This window comes from Rhipicephalus microplus, chromosome 5, assembly GCF_043290135.1.
Source record: "Rhipicephalus microplus isolate Deutch F79 chromosome 5, USDA_Rmic, whole genome shotgun sequence".
In the NCBI taxonomy this organism is placed as follows: Eukaryota; Metazoa; Arthropoda; class Arachnida; order Ixodida; family Ixodidae; genus Rhipicephalus; species Rhipicephalus microplus.
This window is the reverse complement of record NC_134704.1, coordinates 136,740,975-136,766,124: the sequence shown is the minus strand read 5'-3', so window position 1 is coordinate 136,766,124 and position 25,150 is coordinate 136,740,975. Positions and strand designations below refer to the sequence as shown.

The window sequence follows — 25,150 nt, the reverse complement described above, 5'->3', positions numbered from 1 at the left end:
ACATGCACTCCACAAAGTGGTCAGGGTCATTGCTCTACTGCAGTGTGGATTACGTGCGTTTGGCACACATCATTTTAACATATATGTGAGAATAAAAAAGAGAAAAGTCATGAGTGAGAACTTGCATTAAAATGCCCTTTCCCTCTAACACGCATAGTCTGCAGCCTAAACAGTCTGTATCTAAGCTCAATGCAATGATTCACCTACGGGTATTATTTTTGTGTAACTCGGGCATGATATTTGCTTATTGTAATTGGTAAAGTCTGTGTTATATGCCTGCTGGCACGAGAAAGATGATTCCGTGTTATGATAATCTGCGTCGATCTGAGGGATATCTTGAAGAAAGAATTAGTGATAACTGCAAGCCATCATGCACAATCTATTTAAACAAACTCACAAATAGGAGCCGTAAGCTCCGGTAGAGTTAAACATAGACACGCTTTGTTCATGCAAGCTGCAGACTTTATTTGAGTCTGGCAGGCATAAGTTTATACTTCACAGAGGGGGTCCAGCTTCATTTTACTCATCGTAAGGTCCATGTGAACATTGCAGTTAAAAAAATTTTGGTTGCCATACATGCAAAAGCATTATGCAGAAAACGGCTAAATACGAGACAATGAAATAACGTCGGCTTGTTTGTTTCGGCAACCCGTTGTCTGTTCTGTTCGAATTAGGTTCTTATTATATTTATTCATCGTAATATCAATTACGATTTGTCAATGTTGCCATCATGTAGCGATAATTTTCCATCCCTCGTGTTGCCGTCAACGTGAGGCGCAGGTCAGTTTTCACGCTTTATGAGACATCTAAAGTTTTATTGTTAATAAAATCTGAAGGAAAAGGTTAGAAAACTTGTGTGGCGTTTCCGAGTGCCAAACAGCTCGCGACGCCGTCAGGGGAGGGGGGGGGAGGGGTGACCAATCCTATTCAAAATGTCCAGAACTACTTGAGCCTCGACGCAGATAATACAATGTCGTCGCATCATATCTACTTGTTTAGGGCCATGTTACAAACCAAACAATTGAAGTAAAACGTAGTTCTTTATCTTGTTGCATTACGATTCCACGTAGGCTCTTAATAGGAGTACCTTTATGCTCATAAAAAACTAAATGTGAAATGAACGCATTGTGAGCTTGCTTAGTAAATGGCAAGATTAATCTTCCTAATTCCTCATTAAGTATGCATATTTTGGGTTATAGCAGTATATTACAGGACAGTATCTAAATACTTTACTACCATCCGAGACACCAACAAGGGCTTGTTCATTTGTCAATTGAATGACATTTACCCTCTGTTTTAAACATTATCCTAATGAAATTTGTGAAATACATTTTGCATATCATCATTAACAGAGGGTGGGATGGGACAGAGGTAATCCCTTTTTCTGCTTGCTCGTCCTAAGTTAACTACTGCACAATAAATAAAGTCCGTCAGTAATGAAAGGATAAGTAACTATTTAAATAGTAAATAGTTCGTTCATCCACATAGCATTGTGTCCGGGGTCGCATTTTTTTATCATTGCAACAAGCTACAATCTCTTGTATGTGCTAAACATTTTTTTATTGTGGGCAAAGCCTATTGCAAGACAAGATAGTCATTAGACTGCACCAGCATATAAATATTTTTGAAGGGTACAGTGTGGCCACATTACCTACCCGGTCGTTTTCTTTTTAATACTGAGGTCGGAACATGGAGTGCCTCCACCGGTCTCACCATGGCCCAGACAGAGCAGATGTTCCAGCGAGAAATCTTGAGTGCCCTGAAAAACAAAACTTTCAGGATTACTACAATATTGGTATGCTCGCAGTCTTCCTAATACACTGTATCTCATGTCTGGAAGCCTATTTCCTGTTAGAACCATGTATGCTTTCATCAAGCTTATTGCAGATTGTCTATTCACCTAAATGTTTTCATAGATGTGCTACATTTTCACAAAACCAGATATCCTCTCATTTATACTGACAGCCGTAAAGTTTAGAGAAATAATTGCGCGTTGAAATCATGAGCAAGCTAATTAACCTCATAACTTAAGGGCAGAGCTTAAAATAGGTGGTTGTACCCTGTACCTACTGCCGCGAAGCTGTATCTATACTATATATTGTTTACAAGATTTGGCCCAGGCATTCTAATACAGGTGGCAGTTATTCTAATTGCGATACGTTATGCTACCATCTTCTCTACCTTCTGTGCGTGTCTTGTCCTGCGCTTTACGAACGTCGTGATTAATCTTGAACTGACAAAACTTGTAAGCTTTACGCCTTATCTGCAAGTGGAGTGTGAAAGTGAAGCACAATTGTTAAAACTAAAGAATGTTGTACGTCTTAAGTCTAAAAAATTCACGTGGTAACAATGGAGCTAATGTTATTTTTTGGTTATCTCAACGAACATAGTGTGAAAGTGAGCGTCCACTCTTTTTTCGAGTATATTTGTGGACACGGAAATGGTGAAGACTTGACAGATCGCCACGACAGCATTCTGAAAGCCAACTGAATTGTCTTGTATAACTGCTTGTAGAAGCTTTAAGTGAAATTTTCTCGTCACAGAATGCGCCTTACGTTATGGAAAAAGGGCCATTAGAGAAGATGGTGGGTAATGATCGCTTCGAGGGATTCTGCGTGGATCTGCTACGAGAAATGTCCCGGCTCCTGGGCTTTCACTACCAGTTGCGGCTTGTCAGAGATGGTGCCTACGGCAGCCGAACCTCCCACGGTCATTGGAATGGCATGGTCCGTGAACTACTCGACATGGTAAGACCACAAACGTTTCTTCGCCTACGTGACTTCACTCATAAGACTGCTGCGGATACGAAACACCTTTTTGTAAGAAATGCATAAAAAAATCGAAGAGTTCGTGGACTGTACAATGCTTTGAAAGTAAAAAGAAAAGCCGGTACTGCGCGATACCGTGCCTCTTCGTGCACGAAAAAAAAAAGCTTGCGTAAAAAAATGTTGTATAAAAAGGAAGGAAGCTTTAGATTATGCCATTTCTTGGCATTGCCCCTTGTGTTCAGTACTTTTGTATGGCTTATGTTTCTCTTTGGCAGTCCTGATGGGGAGAAATATTTGAGAGGCTAGGGCTGTCCGTATGCTGTGATCGCATGCTGTCGAAGCCTAAAATAATAATATCTGGAAATAAAGTCCGAAAACCACAATACAAAAATAAGCGACGCCGTATTACAGGGCTGGAGTAACGAAGGTAAACTCAAAAATGAAATAGTGATCTGTATCAAAGAGAGCGCACGCTCCCGCCAACAAAGTGCCTTTTTCTCGTTTAAAGTCGATTGCGTTGACGATGATAAGTTCAGAGCTCTGAAGGGACCTCGGCTGTGCTGTGCGGCCGTATGCTGTGGTCGCTTGCTATACGCAGGAGATACCGCGTTTACAAATGAAAAAAAAAGAGGAAGCAAGTGAGAAATAGAAATCGAGAAGAAAAATGGTAAGAAAAATAAAATAAGCCACAAAGAGAAAACTCAATGGAGTGACAGGAACACAAAATAAACATATATAAACAGAGGGAAACACATAAACACAAAACAACGTGGCTGATTCGCCTATCTAGAAATCGCTGTAACACGAAACTAAAGCGTCTCTTCTTAGACGGAGTTTAGCGCTTATTGTGCATTGTTTCAGCAACAGGAAGAATTTGGAAAGTCGCGGTGGGAATGGCAAGCAGCTTTTTTTTCTTTTTTTTTCTGCATTCCTTCATACATGCTTTTCAACGTCGCTTCCATGACGGAAGTACGTCAGCACAGCCATGGTGCACCCCGGCATCAAGCATTTAAGTGTTATAATTTAAGGAAACAAAACCCCCAGCCCAGCACCACACGCCATTGAGGCTTTGCACCACTCGTGTGAAATTTCCTGAAAGTTACCACATACTTCTTTGGTGTGCATTAGTTCATAGTTTTAGAGAAGAATGGTGTGTTTAATAACGCAGCGCTTATTGCAGGGTTATTCCACGAGAGATCGACAGGGGTCCAAAAGTTGATATTTTAGATTTCATTGAGCATTTTATATTTCGTGCACATGTCACTAGGTAGCCCGAAAGTGAACTTCGTTGTATGATTAACGGCATAACTTACGAAAAAAAATATCAAACTTCACCAACACGGAGGCACCAATTTCGTCACCTGTCATTTTCGAAAACTTCAGATCCTATAAAAAGACAAATATTTTTGTTTCAAGAAAGATATTTTATACCTAAAATGCATGTCTAATGAAGAATGAATTCATACGGTTTCAAGTTTGTAGACTTTAAGAAAATAGCTTTAAAAAAGGTCTCATTTCGCGACCGTTTAAAATAAGTTACGTATTTCCTATTTTTTTTCTCCGAAAGTAACGCAAGCAGCGTTTTCAAACTTGACACGTTTTTAGGATATAGTGTATTAATTAGGTACATAAGTTATTGGTGCCGTAGGGCAAATGTAAGTTTTTATATATTGCCTCAAATTTCTCATATTGGCAAAAGTGTACTTCACTGAAATTTGAATAATGTAAAACCCCATCTTCGATTTTTCCTAAAATCTCGTTAATAAACAAACGAAGGTCATCATACAGTAATATAGAGAAACATGTTGCAATATTTTGTTTTAGCGACATTATTCTTGGTACAAATTAGAGCTTTTTGAGAATGCGCTGATAAGTTGAGAAATCTAGAATTCGGAACGGAAAAGTGGCAATGAGCTTTAAATGCGAGTAAACGTGACCGCATTTGATGAAGAACGGCTGTTTCAGCAAATAGAAGTATTTTATTTTTATTATTTATTTATTTATGATTACTGCAGCCCTAACATAGGGTTTTGGCAGGGTGAATATACATTTGATAAATTTACAAATCGGCAAACAAATAAATATAAAACAGGTAAGGCATTTACACACTTTCAGAACGAAAAAAAAAAGAACAGTGGTTTGTAATAAACCAGCATAAGAGCATATAGAGAAATGAGCGCTACATTCAAGATGATCACAAGTTGAGAATGGTTACAGTGATTGAAATAACCAACAGGAGCACATGTCATAGGAATTAGACACTCGCTGCTAGAGCTGCGCAGCAAAAAGGTTCCACGATGACTGGGAAACAACTTCGTTACTAAGGTTAGTCCATTCGGTAATTGTCCTAGGGAAGAACGAATACTTGAATGTGTTATTACAGGTGGAAAATGGGATTATTGTAAAGGCATGCCTCCGCCTTGTGGTATATCCTGTGAACAAATGAAGTATATGTGATAAGTCTAACTTAAAATAACCTTTAACTAACTGAAAGAAAAATTTCAATCTCAATACTTTATTTCTTTGTGTAGGTGTTCGGAGGTTAGCTTTTGCTAATAAACATGTTATTGAAGTACGACCAAAACTGTTATAAATAAACGTAACAGCTCTCTTTTGAATTTTTTCCATTTCGCTGATATTTTTTTTTGGTGTAAGGGTACCAAATTATGGATGCATAATCTAAAGTAGGTTGAACAATGGCATTAAATGCAACAAGGCAAACGGCGGGAGTGGAGTGCTTAAGAGCTCGTCTAAGATAAAATACTTTGTAATTGCACGAGCTTATTAACTATTTTGAACACGGTATTCTACAGTATCTGAATTCACTCTAATACGTAGAGCACTGAGACTTCTAATATGTAGTGCCTCTCCATTACTGACACACAGATGGAGCTGCTGTAACGGCCATGTGTTTGCAACACGTTGGGTAAGAGAATTGAATGTTCAATGAGTTCATAAACGATTCCTAACAAAGTTTTAATATTTGGGGCACGAAGACTACCGCATTACAGAGAAGAACATGCTTTAGGGCAAGTTGTCATCCGTCGTCTGCTCTACAGATGAATTGCTGTGCGCCGCATCTAGGAGGCAACGCTTTAGATTATATGGTTCAAAGTAGGGACAAAGATTACGCCTCCCGTAATTTTATCAACGAAAATATTGTGAAATTCATTTTAACGTACTATACATCAGTTTTGCATTCGCACTGTGGATACTTGCGTACAAGTATCCACAAACTTGGTCTACAAACATGAAAATGTATGAATTCATTCTTCATTAGACATGCATTTCAGGTAAAAAATATCTTCCTTGAAACAAAAATATTTGCGTTTTTATAGGATTTGCAATTTTCGAAAACGACAGGTGACGAGATTGGTGCCTCCGTGTTGGTGAAGTTTGATATTTTTTTCTCGTAAGTTATGCCGTTAATCATAAAACGAATTCGACTTTCGGGCTACCTGGTGAGAGGTGCACGAAATATAAAATACTCAATGAAATCTAAAATATCAACTTTTAGACCCGTGTCGATCTCTGTGAAATCACCCTGCAATAATAAAGTTTAGAATATTGCATTACTGCTAAGCGTCTGGTGAATATTTCAACTTACCTGTTGAGCAAAAACTTCGTTTCAAGGTGATATTGCGTGATTCTGTGCACGCTGCTGACTTTCATCGGCAGTGTGCACTATTTTATAATGGGTGTACTAATATTATATTGAATAAAGAGTCAAATATCATTGTTTCTATGATAATGAAGAAAAATGTCGTAGATGGAAAGCTGTACGTAAGCTTTGGGCCGTAGTCGTGTAGTGGTTATTGAATATATATATATATATATATATATATATATATATATATATATATATATATATATATATATATATATACAAGAAAGAGACGACGAAACTGTCGTGGAAGCGTCTTTACTAAACGTTTTCAGTTGGTGGACCAGCCTTCGTCAGAGTCATTTCCACGAAAGTTTCGTCGTCTCTTTCTTGCATACAATACGTCGGGTCCAGCGTGAATGACTTTCAAAGAATGTGGTATATATATTTATATATATATATATTGATATATCTTGATATATATGGTGCTGCTGACCCGACAGCCGCCGGTTGGATCCTGACCTCGGCGGTCACATTTACTTCAAGCTACACTGATGCCAGAGGCCTGCATGCTGTGTGATGCTAGTGTACATTAAATGCCTCCAGATGATGGGAATTTCCGGAGCTTTCCACTATGGCGTCACACATAATTGTACCGTGATTTTGGCGTGGTAAACCCTGAAACAGTATATGCATTTTAATATATCCTACATTGATCTAGATATATTATTCTATTTTTGTATTTAGGCTGCTCTGTGGTCCTTTCGTTTATAAAGCATTTGTGGCAATTCCATGAAATATCGGGCTCTTCTTGCGAGAATATAGATGTACCCTTTTTTGGTTCTACATGCCATGTCGAAGCGTGGTCGAAATCCGAGAATGTTCATATACCACACAATAACTGCACGTTTAAACCATTGTAAAAATACTTCTACGCTCGTTCGTTTCATATAATCCAGCATTAGCCGCAGAGCAGTGTCTAATGCGTGTTCAATTAACGTACGATGTTAACGGGCTCATCACTTTTGCGTTCTTAGAAGACCTAAAAGAATATTCTTTGATTTGTGTCCATAGCGGATGTAGAGGTCATAAATCACATCTGCACCAATGATGCAATGAGCCGATGCTTCAAGACGCTTAGTCTACTAACGCGAGATTGTTAATGAGCTCGTGTCGCACAAGTTTTGGTTTCGGTGTCGGCGTCTTTGGTTGTGAGCGAAAAATCAGCGTTGTACATCACCCATAATTCTGGATAGAGGCAAATGAGATAATGAAATTTTGGAGCTTTGAGTGAGGATCCAACACAGGCCACTTTTGTGGCAAGCAGGAAGTCTGCTACCAAGGCACGTTATTTGTTCGAAAGCTGTGAAAAAAGTTAAAAAGAAATTCACTACAGGAATTTCATGTAGTAGAAGCTAGGAGTATCCTTAACGCGTCATACATTGGGTTACAGGAGCGCATACTCGCACGAGGTACCGATATATGCTATTCAAGAACGAGTGGGCATTTCCAACGTCTGCCCATTACATAGCGCACTGCCATGTGTTAACGTCAGCATCAGCTATAAAAGCTTCAACAAAGTGTGCAGCTCTGTCAGTTAACGTGTGGCCTTAGTGCGTATCCGTATAGGGCCCTTTCCTAATTCACAAAATGAGTGAATATAGTTAAGTGGAAGCCGCGCAAATATTTTGCAGCAGGCATTCTGAAATAGTTTGAAACAGCCATTGGCAAGTGAGCCGTAAATCGATTGCTTACAGAACGCACCTAGAATCGAAGACAGCCTCTGTAGTATTTGAGAAGCAGAAGCGCATGGGGCTCGACTACACTATAGAGATCTACTCTCGAAGGCGCAGCTTTCTATTGCAAAACAGGCGTTGTGGTTTGCTAACTTGAGCGCCGTACTCTAAATTGATGACCCAATTTTTTCAAAATCCCACGATGAGTGTGACATACGCGATATGAATGAAATATCAATGGTAGAGCCATGCACTGGAGTCATGATAACGCTTTTCATGCTCACTTGCGAGAACATTGCTGTACAGAACGGGAAAAGAAATTAAAAGCGACCGCAAAAAGAATTTCATTGAATCTTTGTTAGTTTCCAAATAGTGATCGGTGAACTGCATAGCAACAGCTGGTAAACATGTATCAGCACCTCTGCATAGCTTTTAATGAAACATGAACCATCTACGAATTTTCGTCTGTGACCTGCGGAAGTGTTGTCAAATCTTGTGAACTTTCTATGCTTGCGCAAGTCTAGAAATTCGGCACCATTTCGCAACGAGGCTTCGTTGAAAGATGGCGCTCTGTCCCCTTGTGTTGGTCTGCTGGGCCGTTTTTTCTTCCCATAATGGGCTGTACCAACGATGAACCAATATACGATAAAAATACTCAGTCAATCTTCAACACTTCCGGACTCCTTTGGCATTAGTTATTCTCTTATCGCGCTGCTCTCATGAATCTGGGCTACGTCGACTATTTTGGCCGTATTATGCTAACTAGATACGCACGTCGTTCATCGAATATGTACTGAGCGTTGAATTTTGGTCCTAAAGCAAAATCCGAGTGGAAAGACACAGTAACAAGATATTTCTTGTTATTTTTTCTGCTTGCCATACGGCACCTAAAGTATCGTTTTGCATTAACTATTCACTAAGAAAACGTAATTTACTCAGTTTCAGACTTCCGAAAACTTAGCTTACAGGCTGCCGCGGGGTTCTTTGAAAAAATATTCTATGTTCCTCTCTTTGCAAGATAAGGAGGTTCGAAACCATACAACGTTTAAACATGTTTTTTTTTTATTCAATCTTCTCTAAAAACGTAAGAATACACTTTAATTGCCGTACAATATTCAGGAAGTTCAATTTTTTTATCTTCCCAAGCGCTGATAGATTGTGTATTTCTAATACGCTTCAATACGATGCTTATACATGAAAAAAAAACCCTTTCTGCATTTTACATATCACGCAAAGACTATCTACCAATGCCGAACACACCACTGAACAGAAAGCTTCTCGATTTTACATTGACGTGTTTTTGTACGATATTTTCTCTGCTTGTACCGGTAGATATAAAAGACTCGTAGCTCGTAGTCAGGGACACGTTTCCGTTGTTACTAACCGAAAACTTGAAACTTGAAACCATTGCCGGGTGTGCGAACCTATTTACTGATAACCTGATTTACACGAGAGTCATTATGCGAATACCAATACATATGAAAAGCCAGCACCAAAATAGAGTTATGGTATGGTCCGTTTGCACTAGTTTTTGCTGACCGAGAAGTTAAGCCAGCTTTGCACTTGGGGTTCCAACTACGGCGAAAGTGGGTATGCACGCTCCATCATTATAATTTTTTAGTTTCCAGTTTTTATTTTTTTTTATACTCGTAATTTGTACTTGAGGTAATCGTAAGAAACACGGGCTATAAATGAGCTGCTTTTTTTTTAATCACAGGAGGCTGACTTGGCGATTGGCGACCTGACCATCACCTACGCACGCGAAGCAGTCATTGATTTCACCATGCCTTTCATGACTCTCGGAGTGGGTCTTCTGTACCGGAAACCCCAGCATGACCAATCGCTGCTCTTCTTCCTGTCCCCACTGTCCACAGATGTGTGGTTGGGCGTCGCGGCAGCCTACGTAGTGGTCAGCTTGTTGCTCTGCTGCGTGGCTCGCGCGGGAGGGGCCCGCTGGAGAAGCAGCTACGTCTCAACTGGGCATTGCTGCTGGTCGTGCCAGGGAAGTCCTATTTGTGGCGGGGGCGGTGGATATGTCACCCGCAGTGATTGCGGTAGTGCGGGCCTTGATGTCGTAATGGCCGGTCAATCTGGCGAGTTGCGGTCACGTCATGGCGAACGGATATTCATTGATGAGAGAAAACACGATGAAGTGAAAACGGCCAAGAGCCAGTTCACTCTCCTAAACAGTCTGTGGTTCACCATGAGTGCAATCATGAGACAAGGCTGCGACACTTCCCCGAGGTAAGTTCTTTTCTCAATATTATAGCACGTGCGGTAAACTTGAGGCACAAAAAAGAAGTTTTCATACGAGTACACGCTGAGCATATTCTGCAGTATAGTTCGTGGTATGCTTCCTGTAAATAATACCGTCTATGTCATCCTCGTATTGAACAGCCAGTAGTCTACTGTCAAACTTATTGAGCTGATTTAGTGCTTATCGTTCGGTGCAAAGCAATTGCAGTCGTCGGTGATCCATGTAAAATGCAAAGCGCAAAGGCCACGTTTCGAACAGTTCATTGCGGGTGCTCCGTCACGTATTCACAAACAGAAGGAACGAAATGTGTATAAAGCTGTGTGGTTCTAATGCTGAAGCTCAACGGCAATGTGTACATTTTAACCGACTGGCATATCACTGAAATGATTTTTTGCATAAAAAGGGGAGCGACATGTCTTATGGAAAAGTACGAGCCACGAAGTCTAAAGCTAGAGATGCTTGAGAATTGCCTAAGAGCAGAATACGAAGGCGTAAACTGAACCATAGTATTAAATTTAGAGCAAAGAAATGGCTTGAAACTGGAAATGTTGTCTGAAGAAACGTAACACGATAAATTTTCTTATTGGGTGCTATTTTCACAAAAGTACGTCAGAATGAATTTTATCGCCACTGGAGTGATACAGCGCAGCCTAGACTGAGCATGTATAATGATGTTGGCGGCACATGACAACCTCAAAAGAGAGTGACGACTCAATACACTGGGCATTGCAATGCCCCTTTCACTGCTTCAGACCTGCCATGGAGACGCGTATTAGAAAATGCCCCTCGATGCAGTATCTTACACCAACATTTTTATACATAAAATGTGCACCTTCTAAGGAAAGAACTAGCCACAAACGTTCCATCATCATTATGGCTACTACGTGCCGAGGTTGCCTTTTGGGGAAGATTTGGCCCGGTGCGTGTGCAGTGATTCGGGCAATGGTATGGAACGTGCCCGGATAACAGCAGCACCTACAAAGAACACATTTTGTTGACATCGTGCGTTGCTTTAGAGCAACGCACGATGTCAACGCACCTCCCCTGCCAACGCACCTCCCTGCCACTACACGCTACGTGGAGTGCCTATCATGTTACGTTTATCATGATTTTTTATGTCGGCGCAGCCAATATCAAGCACAAGCTTAAGTCGTAACGGTGCAATCGCATTAATTAAGCTAGGGTGGCAGCGGTGACTTACAGCAATTGCACATCTACATTTCACTCTTTCATCAAGAGGACTACAGTATTTTTCAGCATTGACTGCCTCCGCATGTACCCTTATCCTTTGCTGCCTATTCGCGATTCTACGTTCATCATGACAACATGGTAGCGCAAACAAACCGCACAAAAGACACAAAATAGCGCAAACTAAAACTTGGGTTAAATTGCAGCAGAAATATATGCAAGTTAAAAAAACCAGGGAAAATAAGTTACAAGGGGAAGGAACAGCATCACGTATGTTCACCAGGTGTAGTCGAGGAAAGCATTCTCACAATCTAAAAGGTATGAAGAGGGTGAACTGGCACAAATATCAGTGTTCCTCTTCATGAAAGATGCTTCAGCTACCTCCTAGTCCTCGCGTCATGATGAGCGTATAAAAAGGAAGTGCATGGAAATTTTGGTGTGGAACCATGCTTTGCGCAATGTTCAGACAAATGCAAACTGTACGCGCTGGCGTTAGCGCGTTGTAATATTCTCAAAAGCGCACATTCACGCAGCATCCAGTCTGTCTGGTATATAGCCCGGTGCGAGACAATGAAATTCAATAAACCGCATTCATTGGGCAGTTACTAAAGTGATTGGCATAATTAGTTGCGTTTGTTTGTGTCCTTTGTTCTGTTTCTTCGCGCTGCTAGGATGTCATAACGTGTTTCCAAGATTGCACACAAAGAGCCCGCGCACGTCTTTTCTCCAGTGGTTGATTCATGTTTGCTAAGAAACGACTCCGTTTAGAACCAGTTGAACGCATTTGTTGTAAGAAAAGCAGTATTATTAAAACTTATGCTTGCCGTAGGATAAGCCGGACATGGCATATAACAGAACAATAATGCTCGTGTGTGAGCATTTTTAGGTTCCTAAAATATTTAGATTACAATATCTCCCATGTCATTGCGACTGCGGCATGTTTTCTGAAGAGGTTTATACTCCTATTTCTTATTTATTTATTTATTTATTTATTTATTTATTTTAGTTCAGATGCCGCTGCAAGGGGCGAACGTCAGCAGTGTTAGTGAAACTCTCAAAGGTACGCAGAAAAAAAATTGGCCCCGTATCCACATGTTAATCTGCAAATGTCATCGAAAGACTACAGTCTTTCGTGCGGAGAGAGTGAACAAGACATTTATTTGATGTTCTGCGCAAGAATGTTAGTGAATGGTATTCTGGAGACGCTGCGTTAGAGTGCCTCGAGCGGGCAGCGGAGGCGAACGAATGCATCAAGTCACGTCACACATGAGACATGAGTGCCATCTGGCGGTTTTCTTAGAAAACAAAGCGCGTGGCTTTGAGACGAGTGTGCGCGCCCATTTCAGAGGGTATAAGGTGTAGAACCCAAGGCGACGGGTAGGTGCCACTACCGTCTCGTCTTATCAAAGCGTTGGAAACACTCGCTTTTCCGTGCAAGCGTTGCATGGTCAGCGCAGCGTGATAAGCGCTACGGTCATTAAAATTACTTATGTATGCCTTTTCTAGTAAAAAACGCACAAGCAGAATATATACGTGTTGTTATGGTGCCCCAGACATACACAATATTTGCTTTTTAATTGACGATTACACAAGCATGAATGCTCGACCTTGAGCAACATTGGTGAGCGCTGCGGATGGGGTCAGCCGTTTCAAGTACCCGATGCCGTTAAGAATGGACAAACAGACAAGTGTACAGACAGACAGACCAAACTTTTTGCGTCGAAGGTACCCAAGAAAGACTATCGTCTTTAATAAAGTGCCCGATTCAGCTACATGAGTTACCATTCCGGAAGAAATATCGCCTGATGAACGACTACATCTTGCAGGTCAGCCTCCACAAGAATTCTCGTTGCTGCTTGGTGGCTGTTTTCGTTCGTACTGGTATCGTCATACACCGCCAACCTGGCGTCCTTCTTGACTCAAGAAAGGCTCCGGTCTCCAATAGAAAGCGTCGAAGACTTGACAAAGCAGACCGAGGTTCTGTATGGCTGTGTCCGCTTTGGATCTACACAGGCTTTCTTCAAGGTATGAGCTCGTTTCTGAACTTTATGCTTAATGTTTTCAAATGAAAGTTCATATGCATGAACTTCGCGAAAGTTGTTTCTGCCTCGCGAATTTTTTTTGGTAAAATGAAAAACAATAATTGCAGAGCTCGTCCTACTTGTTCATGATGAACACAGGGCCATCAAAGCAGAGCACCAAAGAAAAACAAAGACACATGAACTTTTTACTTCACTCTTGTTTGCTTGGTTTCATAGAGTGGAACTCCGAAATTCTTTGCCAGCAAAATGATCTGTAGGCAGCTTTAATAAAATTTATTTTTACTATTAGGTTATTGATTTAATAATTCATAAGTGTTATGCGAACTGGGCTTGAAAGTGAAGGTGCAAAATCAACAGGCAACATCGAAGTAAAAATGCATGTGCACTGTTACTACTACGCGCAGAGGACAAATTTGTGTTTACAAACCATAATTTGTGTATACCTATATTTTCATGTAGTATATGTTAATTTTACATATATGTAACATACATCTGCGGTTCTATTCTAAAAGCAATTTTCGTTGTCGTGAAACCACGACACGACCACACGCTTCTACAATCGGTGGCCTAGAAATCGGATATTGAGCCTGATTGATATTAAGGAAAGAGCGTGGTCCTGATGACTTCATACGAAATGAGCTGCTCGGAATTTCGAAGTTTTCGCAAGCACGTCCTACAAATTTGGTCATTGACTGTGCAGCACTTTTGAGCGTGGTACATTTTAAGTGTTTGTGACACGCACATCAAATGGTACGTTTTTTGCGCAGGATTCCAAACATGAGACATACGAGAGGATGTGGAATGTCATGAAAGACGACCTGGTATCGTCCAACGCCGAGGGCGTTGAGCGGGTAGAGCGTGGAGGCTACGCCTTTCTGATGGAATCAACCAGCATAGACTATGTGGCTCAGCGTCGGTGCGAGCTCACGCAGCTCAGAGGGCTCCTGGATACAAAGGGATATGGTATTGCGATGCCACAAGGTATGTGATAAAATTTGTTTATCGTTTCTCCTGATTTGAAACGTACACGTACATATTACTAAACATTGACTAGATTATTATGTGAAAATAATACGACGAGCTTGAGTTATGGTTGCACTGCTTGTTTATGAAGTAATGTAACATAAAATGGTATATATAGGCCTTACTGTCAGGAGGTTTATGAACAGACAAGACTGCGGACAAAAAAAAATGATCGGTTTCGTTACTAGAGCAAAGCTATGAGTGCAGTAGCAAAACATTTTAATATCACGTGGAGACCGACAAGCATCTCGATATATTGAGCACGCCGATACGGCACTAAGAAGGATGGCTGATAACGCATAGGTCTAAGATGGACAAGTGTGATCTAGTTACGCCTTTGTAGTTGAGGAATGCGCTTAAAAATGTCTGCAATGCAGAAGACGACGCTGTTGGATTTTTTTTTCGACATGAAAGTGTTCTATGCTGGTTTCCACTAAGACTTCAGTGACTTATTTCTGTCACGGAGATGACGTTGTAAAAATAACGTCACCACGTGAGAAAGAAAGAAGCATTCAAGAAGTTTTCTCATTGATCATCAAACCTCTGACTCTTGGGGAAACGGTGAAAACCACCAAGTATTTTGCCAACTAAGGTATTGCGACAAGTTTTGATTGACTGATTGATTGATTGATTTGGGGGGTTTAACGTCCCAAAACCACTATATGATTATGGGAGACACCATAGTGGAGGGCTCTAGAAATTTCGACCACCTGGGGGTCTTTAACATGTATCCAAATCTGAGCACACGGGCGTACAACATTTCTGCTTCCATCGGAAATGCAGCCGCCGCAGCCGGGATTCGAACGCGCGACCTGCGGGTCAGCAGTAAAGTACCTGAGCCACTAAACCACCACGGTGGGGCAAGGTGTTAATACAAAAGCTGGGCTTAGTATGAACACGCCCTATGTCTTTCACACATTTTCGTTAATTCCGCGCTTTTTGTAGGCGAACCTCGGAGGCGCTGCCATGTGTAAGTGCTTAAAATAAGTAATGAAGCACAACGCAGTTTAAACATGGCATTCGACATTGTGCACTGGCGTGCAGTCTTGGAATCAATGATTAAATCTCCACGTTAGCAGTGAACAACCCTGACCGAAGGAGCATCGGAGAGTCACCGACGTAGTTATGTTTTTTTTTCTTTCGCTGGAAATAACTTTATGTATACGTCCTGTACAGGGTGTGGCCACCTGCCTGGCTAATCCCAAGTTGGGACTGGGAGGTCAAGCCTCGCTTCTTGTTAGCGCGTAACCTCTCAATGTTGGAGCCGTGCAGCTTTCACACGCATGTTACATGCATGATACGTTCCCCATCACCGACTACTTCATTTGTGATAGCAGTGGTCACTTTAATAAAGCTGCTGCAGTAAGCAATGCAGCAAGAGAACGATGTCGATGGGCGAACGTTGCGCCTAGGTGGAGCGCTACTGAGACCAGCAGGACGTAGAACGCCGGCTCGCGCTCTTGGCTCAAGCTGCGAACCTTTGTTTCCCGCGTTGCTCAAGCACAGTTTATATGCTTGACCGCTCCCGTAGGTTTCACGAGCGCACACCGTGCTGTTCCTCTCCATTACGGAAGATGTTTGAACACGCGCTTAAAGAATACCAGTGCTTAGTGTGTGCTAGGTAATGTAATGTTTGTGCGCGAATAACGATACGATGTGTTCAGGTATATGACGAAAAATTCAGCAGAGTCCCCGCACCTGAGAGTTAACCTTATGCGAAGCATGCGGAGGGAAGGTGACTGTGTTGCAACTTTTTTATTGAGTGACACGTCATGAAATGACGTCCCACTGCGGCGGTCTAGTGGCTAATGCATTCGGCTGCTGACCCACAGGTCGCGTGATCGAATTCCGGCTGCTACGGCTGCACTTCCAATGGAGGCGGAAATATTGTAGGCCGAAGTGCTCAGATTTCGGTGCACGTTAAAGAACCGCAGGTGGTCGAAACTTCCGGAGCCTTCCACTACGGCGTCTCTCATAATCATATGGTGGTTTTGGGGCGTTGAACAACACATACCATTCAATCATTCATGAAATAACGCCAAATATATGTACAAATGTTGCTCACGCAGACATATGTTGAAGAGTTGGAGAGGTTCATATCGCCTGTTGTTTGCACTTGCGCAACAATGCCATAGGAACATGCGTATTAGCAACACACACAAGCTGATTTGAAGCGCTTATGCTCGCGAGAAGGCTGTGCCTGGACACTGCAACATAAATCGACTTCAGCGCATGGCAACTTACCACAATTGACGTTAACCGAACGTGACGGCTGTATCAAAGAAATACATAGGTAATGATTATAAAACTACGTAGGCAATACCGCAACCACTATTGGCGTTTTACGAAGATTAGTGTGTATTTGAAAAGTATTTTCGATACCTGACACTCATACACAACAAGGCAGTCATTGAGATAGTGGTAAGAGAAAAACGGCAATGGAGAGTATTGCTGCACAATAGATTCGAGGCTCTGAATGGTGTAACCGACGTTATTGTTTTTAAAATGAAGGATAATCTTATTAGTATTATTAAAATTGTGCAAGAGAATTTGGAGGTGCAGTCACTAGACTGAACGCTGGCAAACTATCTGAGGAGACAAAAAATGTCATTAAGAGATCACAAACCACGAATGCATAAAATACAACCATAACTAAAGCTAGTGGAGGTTTTGAAGTTATTGAATAGGCGTAAGGTAGCCGACACCAGAAGGTATAACATGGAGAGAATCGAGCAGGCTGTAAAAAGTGGCAGAATCCAAAAAGCTGTGAAAGCTAACATGTGCATCGGCGAAAATTGGATGTCTGCATAATAAACAAGTCAGAAAATGTCATACTTATTATATATAGAATAGTTGGAGTGGCAGAAAAGTTCTACAGAGCTCCCTGCGGAAGCCAAAATAACCAGAAAGATATCGTAAGAAGCAATATTAACTCAGAGAAATTCGACATCCTACCAGTAACAACAGGGCAAGTACGGAAAACCCTACAACGAATCAAACTGCTGGTAAGGATAAGGTAACAACAGATCTACTGAAAGATAGCAGAGAAATTTTTCACTGGCAACATTACAAACGCAGTCTCTATTGCACGGGAAGGGTACCAAATCTTAGAGGAACACCAACATCTAAATGCATTAGAAAGGAGATGTAATGGGAGTGAAAAATACAGGCTGATGAGCACACTGTGAACAATAATCCATTGATTACCAACTATTTACAACAATAATAGGTAATAGACTGAGGGCGACATTACACTTCAATCAACCAAATGACCAAGCAGGATTTTGTACAGCTAGACTTCTCCGCAATAGACCACATTTATAGTGCCAACCAGCTGATGGAGGAACGCACGGAATACAACCAACTCCTATACGTAGCCTTCCCAGATTACGAGAAGGTGTTTCACTCAGTCGAAACATCAGCAGTAATGCAGGAGCCATGGATTAGGCACATCTATGAACCTTGCATAAACACACTGAAAGAAATCTACAGAACAGGTACAGCCACCATAGTTTTCCACAAAAAATGCGACAAAATCTCAATAAAGAAGGGTGTAAGACAGGGAGACGCGATCTCTCCTCACCGCATGTTTACAGGTGGTTTTTCAGGGTCCTACATATACACGAGTTAGAAATAAGACTTAATGGGAAGTATCCTAGTAACCTGTGACTAGCTAATCAAATAGCCTTGATCAGTTACTCAGGGGATTATTTGCAGCTCACGATTACGGGATTGGACACGGAAAGTAGAAGAGTAGGTCTGAAAATTAATATGCACAAAACTGAAGCGTTCTGCAACAGTCTTGGCAGAAAAGAGCACATTGTGAAAGGGGGAGAGACGCTGGAAGTTGTAAATGAATGTCCACTTGGGACAGGAAGTAACCGTGAAGTCAAACCTTGAAAATAAAATAACTAGAAGAATAAGGAAAGGGTGGATCTCATTCGGCAAGTATTTTGGAATCATGTATGATAATCTACCAATAACCATCAAGAACAATATTTTTGTCGGTACTTGCCTACGGAGCAGAAACCGGAAGGCTTACAGAGATGGTTCTGCTTGAATTGAGGACGACGCATTGACTGATGGAAAAAAAAATGACGGGAGCAACCTTAAGAGACAAAAAGAGAGCAGAGTGGGTCAGGAACCAAACTGGGGTAAAGAATATATTAGTTCAAATTAAGAAGAAGAAATAGACATGGGCCGGGCACGTAGCACGTAGGCAGGAGAACCGCTGCTCATGAAGGATAACTGGCTGAATTCTGAGTGAAGGCAAGTGCTCGAAAGGGATGCAGAATGTAGGGGGGCGATGTCATTAAAAAGTTCGCAGCTATAACGTGACAACCGAAAGCACAAGACCAAGTTTATTGGCGGATCACGGGAGAGTTTTTTGCCCTGCAGTGGACATGCGTACGTCCGTCTGTCCGTCCGTGCTTCAATCCATCTGTTCATCCGTGTCTGTCCGTCTTTGCGTCCGAAGAGCCGGACGGCAGCACGGGCAGATGGACGGAAGGGTGCGCGAATGGACGCGCGGATGAACGGACACACGGACAGACGCTTCGTCCCACTCATCATAGTTTACTCCATGGGTATGCTGTGAAACCACTAACGCCACTTAGATTTTCTCCCAACGCTCGGCTTACTATTACAGTGATCGCTCCATATACCATTATTTCGGCATACGGTTTCATTCGCAGATAGAATATACAGCGATTTCTAGTTGACTTTGAGATTTATTTGAAAATTTTGGGGCACATATTGCGCTTTATTGTTTGCGTCGCTTATTTGCGGAAGCCTCAACTACCCATCGATAGTGTTTTTTGACCTTGGCTGAAAGTGTGGCAGGGTCCCTTAAAATAACCTATATGGAAAAGAATATCATTCAGCCTTATTTACAGGCGCCGTGAAGACAATTTGCCGACATTGTTGGGACGACATTGACTAAAGATTGCCGTCCACTTGCACTGTTTGTATGCATGATTGATCGTTATGTCACTATTCGGAGACCAGTAGGCTAGAAACACAATCTGCAGTCGCGTCAAAAGTCACATGTGCTTGTGACAAATCAATCGTTTCAAGAAGCAACATTTTCGCAACTACCAGCAGGCAAGAAGACGTAACTGTGCATGCGCAGACTAGCATCTCGTATAGCGAAAATTGCTGGTTTGGTAAAAAACAGAAATAAACGAATATTTGAAACTAACTCTTGCTAGGCGGCCACCTAATTTGAAGGTCTGCTGGAATGATCCCCTGGTGATGAATAACAAATTTAGTGTGGCACTCTGAACATACAAAGCATGGGTTGAACTTCTAGCCATGCCAGTTGCATTACCACGATAGTGAATGAGAAGAATACTCATGTTTTAAGATTTGTGTGCATGATAAGGAACTCTAGACTCTAAGAACTACTTACCAGAGTGCTGCCCTATTTTTGGGAGAGTATTTTCTTGTCCCATCTCTCACTCTCATTCCCAGAGTAAATCACCTTTTTTTTTAAACAAAGTTTAGTTATTTCCCCAGAAAGGTTTAAGGTACCTCACCTGAAAAGAGTAACATCACCGGAAGTGCTCTTATGCCTTAGTTTCTTCATATCACAAGTAATGCCCATGATCTGTCTTGACATTATCTCATTTAGATATGCAGATTTAAGTGTTTCAGCACGCGCGACAACTAAACAGATTGTAATTCATGTGTTTGCTTTGTGTCTCGCAGGGTGGCAACGTCGATCTGACTTGTTTCGCTGTAAACAAAGATTAGCGTAGCCAAAGTTTTGTGTGGCGCTCGAACTGACTCGTTCAGGGGTTATCCATTTATGTGTGTAGAAAACATAGCACTTCTGTACTACACACTGAAACAATGTCGTTGTCGTCATTCTTGATATATTTTCAGTTATTCTTGTTCAACTCGTGTGACTAAAGCAATAATACTTCGCTGTAGCTGTGCCATACAATAGGCTTATTAGGAAGCATCCTCCCTGTTTAACGTTCACAGCGAGAAATATGAATTACAAAATCATTATCTGTTTCAATTCAGTTTCGAGAAAGACGAATTCAATGAGCTGATATTATCCTTTATAACTACATAAATACGCAGCCAGAAACACCGATTTTTTATTCAAGTGCCTCCGAGTGCACGAAATTTCACTGAGAAGCACTGAAAGCGCTGTTCTGTGTAGTATTTGTCTTTAATGCCACAACAAGAAATAAAATACTTTTTACTGCATATATGGTCGGGTATTATGTAGTGATAGTCCACTCGTGGTGTGCAGGTGCATCCATATATAGATTAGGAGCGTCAGTATAACCAGGTTTCACTCTGCCATGCTTTAGGAGTATGCGTGAATTCCACTCGCTCCAAGAGAAGTAGCGTATAAAGCAGTTTCACTCTCTCTTTTCATACAGAGTGAAAACGCATTTCACTTTATTCGATGCTTTGTGAAAGTAGAACACCACTTCGCGTTTCTAGCACATTTGCAATACCTTCCACAGTTTTTAGAGTGTACTTGATACCTAGTCCGCAATTACGGCGTGGGTCATTAACAAGGTTGTTGTGACCTAGAAAACACCTGCAGGTAATGTTATTGTTAGGGGTCCTTTTCTATGCGTACCTCCCTGAATACGCTCCCAGCATATCCGTTAGGCAGCGTAGTCCTAATTCAGGCTCTCTTGTAATGAAGGTTCGTAAGTACTCTTTTTGTATGGGAGGCTATACCAAGATTACAAATGTACTATTTCTAAAAAGCGTTTGTAATTACTAACAGAAACAAATATGTTTAGGTGCACGTCGAAGGTGTGATGAAAATGGAGTCGCGAACACCTACTCGCACTAATTCAATTTTAGCATAGCGTTGATGACACGCCATCACAAGCTGGGCCCTTTCTTCCAACACAGGTTCACCGTACCGCAGCATACTCTCATCAACTATTCTACGTCTTCAAGAAAGCGGGACATTACAAACGCTCAAAGACCGCTGGTGGAAGGTCAACGACCCAGCTAGGCGATGTCCTGACGACCAGGCGGCGTCCAGGACCGACACGGTCAGCGAGCTAGGCCTGCCCAAGGTGGGCGGCGTGTTCGTCGTACTGCTTGCCGGACTTGGTCTGGCTTGTCTCATCGCCTTCGCCGAGTTCTTCTTCAAGACGCGTTCATCGTGCGAAAAGCGTCGCAATACTTCGACAGGTGCCCCGACATCGGGACGACCGGTAGATGTGAGTGTTTTCAACGATCTCTTTTTCTTTTCACGCAAGCGCGAATGCTTAAGCTGCTGTGCTACCCTCATGTCATGAAGTTGTTTTGGTCTGGCTACAATTAGTCTTTGTTTCTGTTCCCATTGTTGCATTTCACACCTGAAGGAGTACGTACAATATAATTTATTTAGGTTATTTGGTTCGTTCATGCTTTCATTCATTAGTTATTACTTGGTTAGTTATTCATTAGCCAGTCAGTCAGTCAGTCAGTCAATCAGTCCGTCAGTTACAATCTTGAAGACTCCAGTTTAAGATTTTAATATTAGGGTTGGGAAAGGGTTTAAAATAGCATTTGTTCTTCAGCATCTCAAAACACGGGCATGCGAGCCAGAGATAGAGAGAGACAATAAGGATGAAAGAAAGGTAGGGAGTTTAACCATTGCTCAGTCTGGTATGCTACCTTGCACTGGAGAAGGGGTAAGGGGAATAAAAGTTAGATAGGGAGAAGGATAGAAAAGTCGCTCATGCTGTCGGCAAAACTTTATATATCTTTATTTATATCTTAAGGTCTATCCTGCGCGTCCCTCGCTAATCACAACATTCCATTCCGACTAGTAGAGTTTTTTTAAACTTGCTGGGTTAGTTTGATTTAACTCATTATTATAGCAATAAATCAGGGATCAAGAAGTAATAGTTACGTTGTGTGTATGAGTGATTTTTTGAGAGCCGTCACATTACGCTTTGCTACCGTGTGTAGCTCCACAGATAAAGCACCGAAATGTAGGAGTGGCGTAATTTTCAGTGTTAAAACTACGATAAAAATATAAGACCTGAAATAGTGGTAGTTCCTTAATTAATTTTGAGCACCTGGTGTGTTTAGAGCGCACTTTCATAGGAACAGTGGTGTTATTAGAATTTCGCTCTCATTTAGACGTGGTGGTCATGACCTTTAGTATAATATGTGCCATTGACCTAATTCAAAGGTGCTTGCAGTTATGTTGTCTTATTATCTTTCCTTGAGAAAACTGGGTATATCTTTTCCAGTTTAGTAATTTTGCAAATTTATGCCAATGACAACCAGAAAAAAAACGGTAGTACTGGGTGACTGTCATAAGGAAACACCAATTTATTTTCCTTCTTCCAATTTCTTTGCAGATCAGTGGCAAGTACCTCCTGTAGGTGGCCTCACAAAGTGGATAAATGCATTGTTCAAAAGTTTCAAGATCGGACAATGCTGCCAACGTCGACAAATGGAGCTGAAGATTCTCTTTTAAAAATTGTCGACTGTATGCAACTGCCACATCATGTTTTTTTCCAGGAGACTAAGCGAGGCTCTAAGTTCAAAGAACGTTTAATAAATTTGTAAAGATTCCGTATCTTTTTGTCTTTATGAATTTTCTAGAATTGAAGTTATACAGATCGGAAGATTTATGTGGCCTCTGCCAGAAAGTTGTCGCCTAACCATACCAGGAAATACGTTGTTATCATGAGAAGAGCTTACGTATATAAGAAAAATAAGTGACAGCTAAGGATGGCCGAAAGTGGAGATTCGAATTTCTCTCACAAAATATAATATTACAAAATATAACTACCGAAGAGTCTAAGGAAGTCTAGGACTGGGCGTTGTGCTTTGTTTTGTAGTCTCTTAATCTGCCTGTGTCGGTGATATCCAGTTGTTTGCGTGCTTTATCGATGAAAACTGCGTTTCTGTAACAACACTTCCTGCTTCGATTCATTACTAGATCCGCAAGCAGCTAGTATAAGTAGCCTTGCTGGTGTCAAGATGGTTAAAGTATACTAACAGTATAAGCAAAACTGCCCGAAAATGTCGTGCATTTGAAGCCTTGTTGGCACGTGTGCTCCGATTTGGGTGCAGGTGGTCGAAATTTCCGGAGGTCTCCACTAGAGCGTCTCTCATAATCATATGGTGATTTTGGGACGTTAAAACCCACATATCAATCAATCATTCGTAGCCTTGTTCATAACACCCCACATGTAAGGGTGTAAATGGGATGCTTTGAGGGTGTTTTATTCATGAACACCTCAAATTTAAAAATCGGAGCGCAAAAGAGTGTTCATATGGGTGCTTTTATTACGTACACCTCTTTCACACCTTTTAAGGTGTAAATTTTTTATGGTGCATAAATACATCTTCACAGCCCGTTTACAACAATTCACCGACTATGAGACCACCTTACTGGACGATTCACGTACTTCCATATATTTTTATGTATTCTCTTCTGCCCGCACGCTCTTGCATACGCGTATATATTCAAACATTTGTTTCGTGGCAAAAAGAGAAAAAATAAAGGTACCTTAGCCCGTAACACAAGTATAACGACAGGAAGAACGCGATGAGTGGCACTGAGACACACGGGGCCGGCTCGCGCACACCGGTAGACAATCCGGTGTTACTGTCTTTACGGCTCAATATTTTGTTTTCGTATGCACGTGCTCCACTATGTGTACAGATTTCATTGTTGTAAAAGCTTCAAATTTACAACCTCTACTCTCTTCAAGGTGATTATGCAAGATTATGCGTAATCTCCATGAAGAGGGTTGAAACGTTGCTGCTAGTTCCATATGAATAGTGACTCGTTGTTTTGGTCACCACTAGATGACGCGAAAAGAGGCAGTGATTGCTCTTGCTGATGCTGGAGCGAGGTGCAAGCAGCCGCCGGAGCGCGCAGACCACGCACTCACGCGTCCCCTTTCATAAAAATGACGGCTCTACACGTTATCGCGCACAGAGAATAAATGCATTTTTACAAATGGCATACTAAAGCTGCAGAGTTATATAAAAGTGTGACATTGGTCCCAGGAGTTCGAGCTATGATTTTGAAGTCAGGTTCAACCAACGGAACAATGAATTTATTTTATCCGGTGCAGGTGAGCTTCTATAATTGACATAGGAACATAAATAGGATTATCAGAGATAATAAAATTTTCTGAACTTACGTCGTGATGGCTGTTCCAGTTATGTGAAAGGCGGTGTTATTTATTGCGATAACAAATATATGAACACTCTCTGCTATATTTCGCCGCCGGTGCCGGCATGGGCGTCAATGTCTTGCACCGTATATGTATACGTATCTAGATATATGAAAACACAAGAACGAACAAAAAAATCTCAGGAAAAAGACCGTGGCGCGCGGAATCGAACGTGGGACCTGCGCGTCGGTAATGCGAGGCGTTAACCAGTACTTCTTTGGGTGAACAAACGGCAAGCTATTTATATCTACCACTTACCGATGTTAGTGGGCATCTCGGGGAGGAAGGGGGGACTATCGTGTTTTCAGCATTATCAGCAAGATGGCGCAGTGAGTGCGCGATAGCGCACATCTCTCA

The 25,150-nt window shown here is 41.6% G+C and overlaps 1 protein-coding gene across 1 annotated transcript in view; it reads left to right on the top strand.

Annotated features, from left to right (window-relative positions):
- Positions 1-23,178, top strand: part of LOC142817386 (glutamate receptor ionotropic, kainate 2-like) — a 79,679-nt gene extending 56,501 nt beyond the window's left edge. Inside the window, exons 7-13 of the mRNA XM_075894412.1 lie at positions 1,682-1,795; positions 2,544-2,747; positions 9,826-10,352; positions 13,380-13,578; positions 14,363-14,576; positions 21,507-21,823; positions 22,963-23,178. Coding sequence (XP_075750527.1) covers positions 1,682-1,795; positions 2,544-2,747; positions 9,826-10,352; positions 13,380-13,578; positions 14,363-14,576; positions 21,507-21,823; positions 22,963-23,076 — 1,689 coding nt within the window. The 3' untranslated portion in view covers positions 23,077-23,178. The remainder of the gene's footprint in view (positions 1-1,681; positions 1,796-2,543; positions 2,748-9,825; positions 10,353-13,379; positions 13,579-14,362; positions 14,577-21,506; positions 21,824-22,962) is intronic.
- Positions 23,179-25,150: the final 1,972 nt, after the last annotated feature.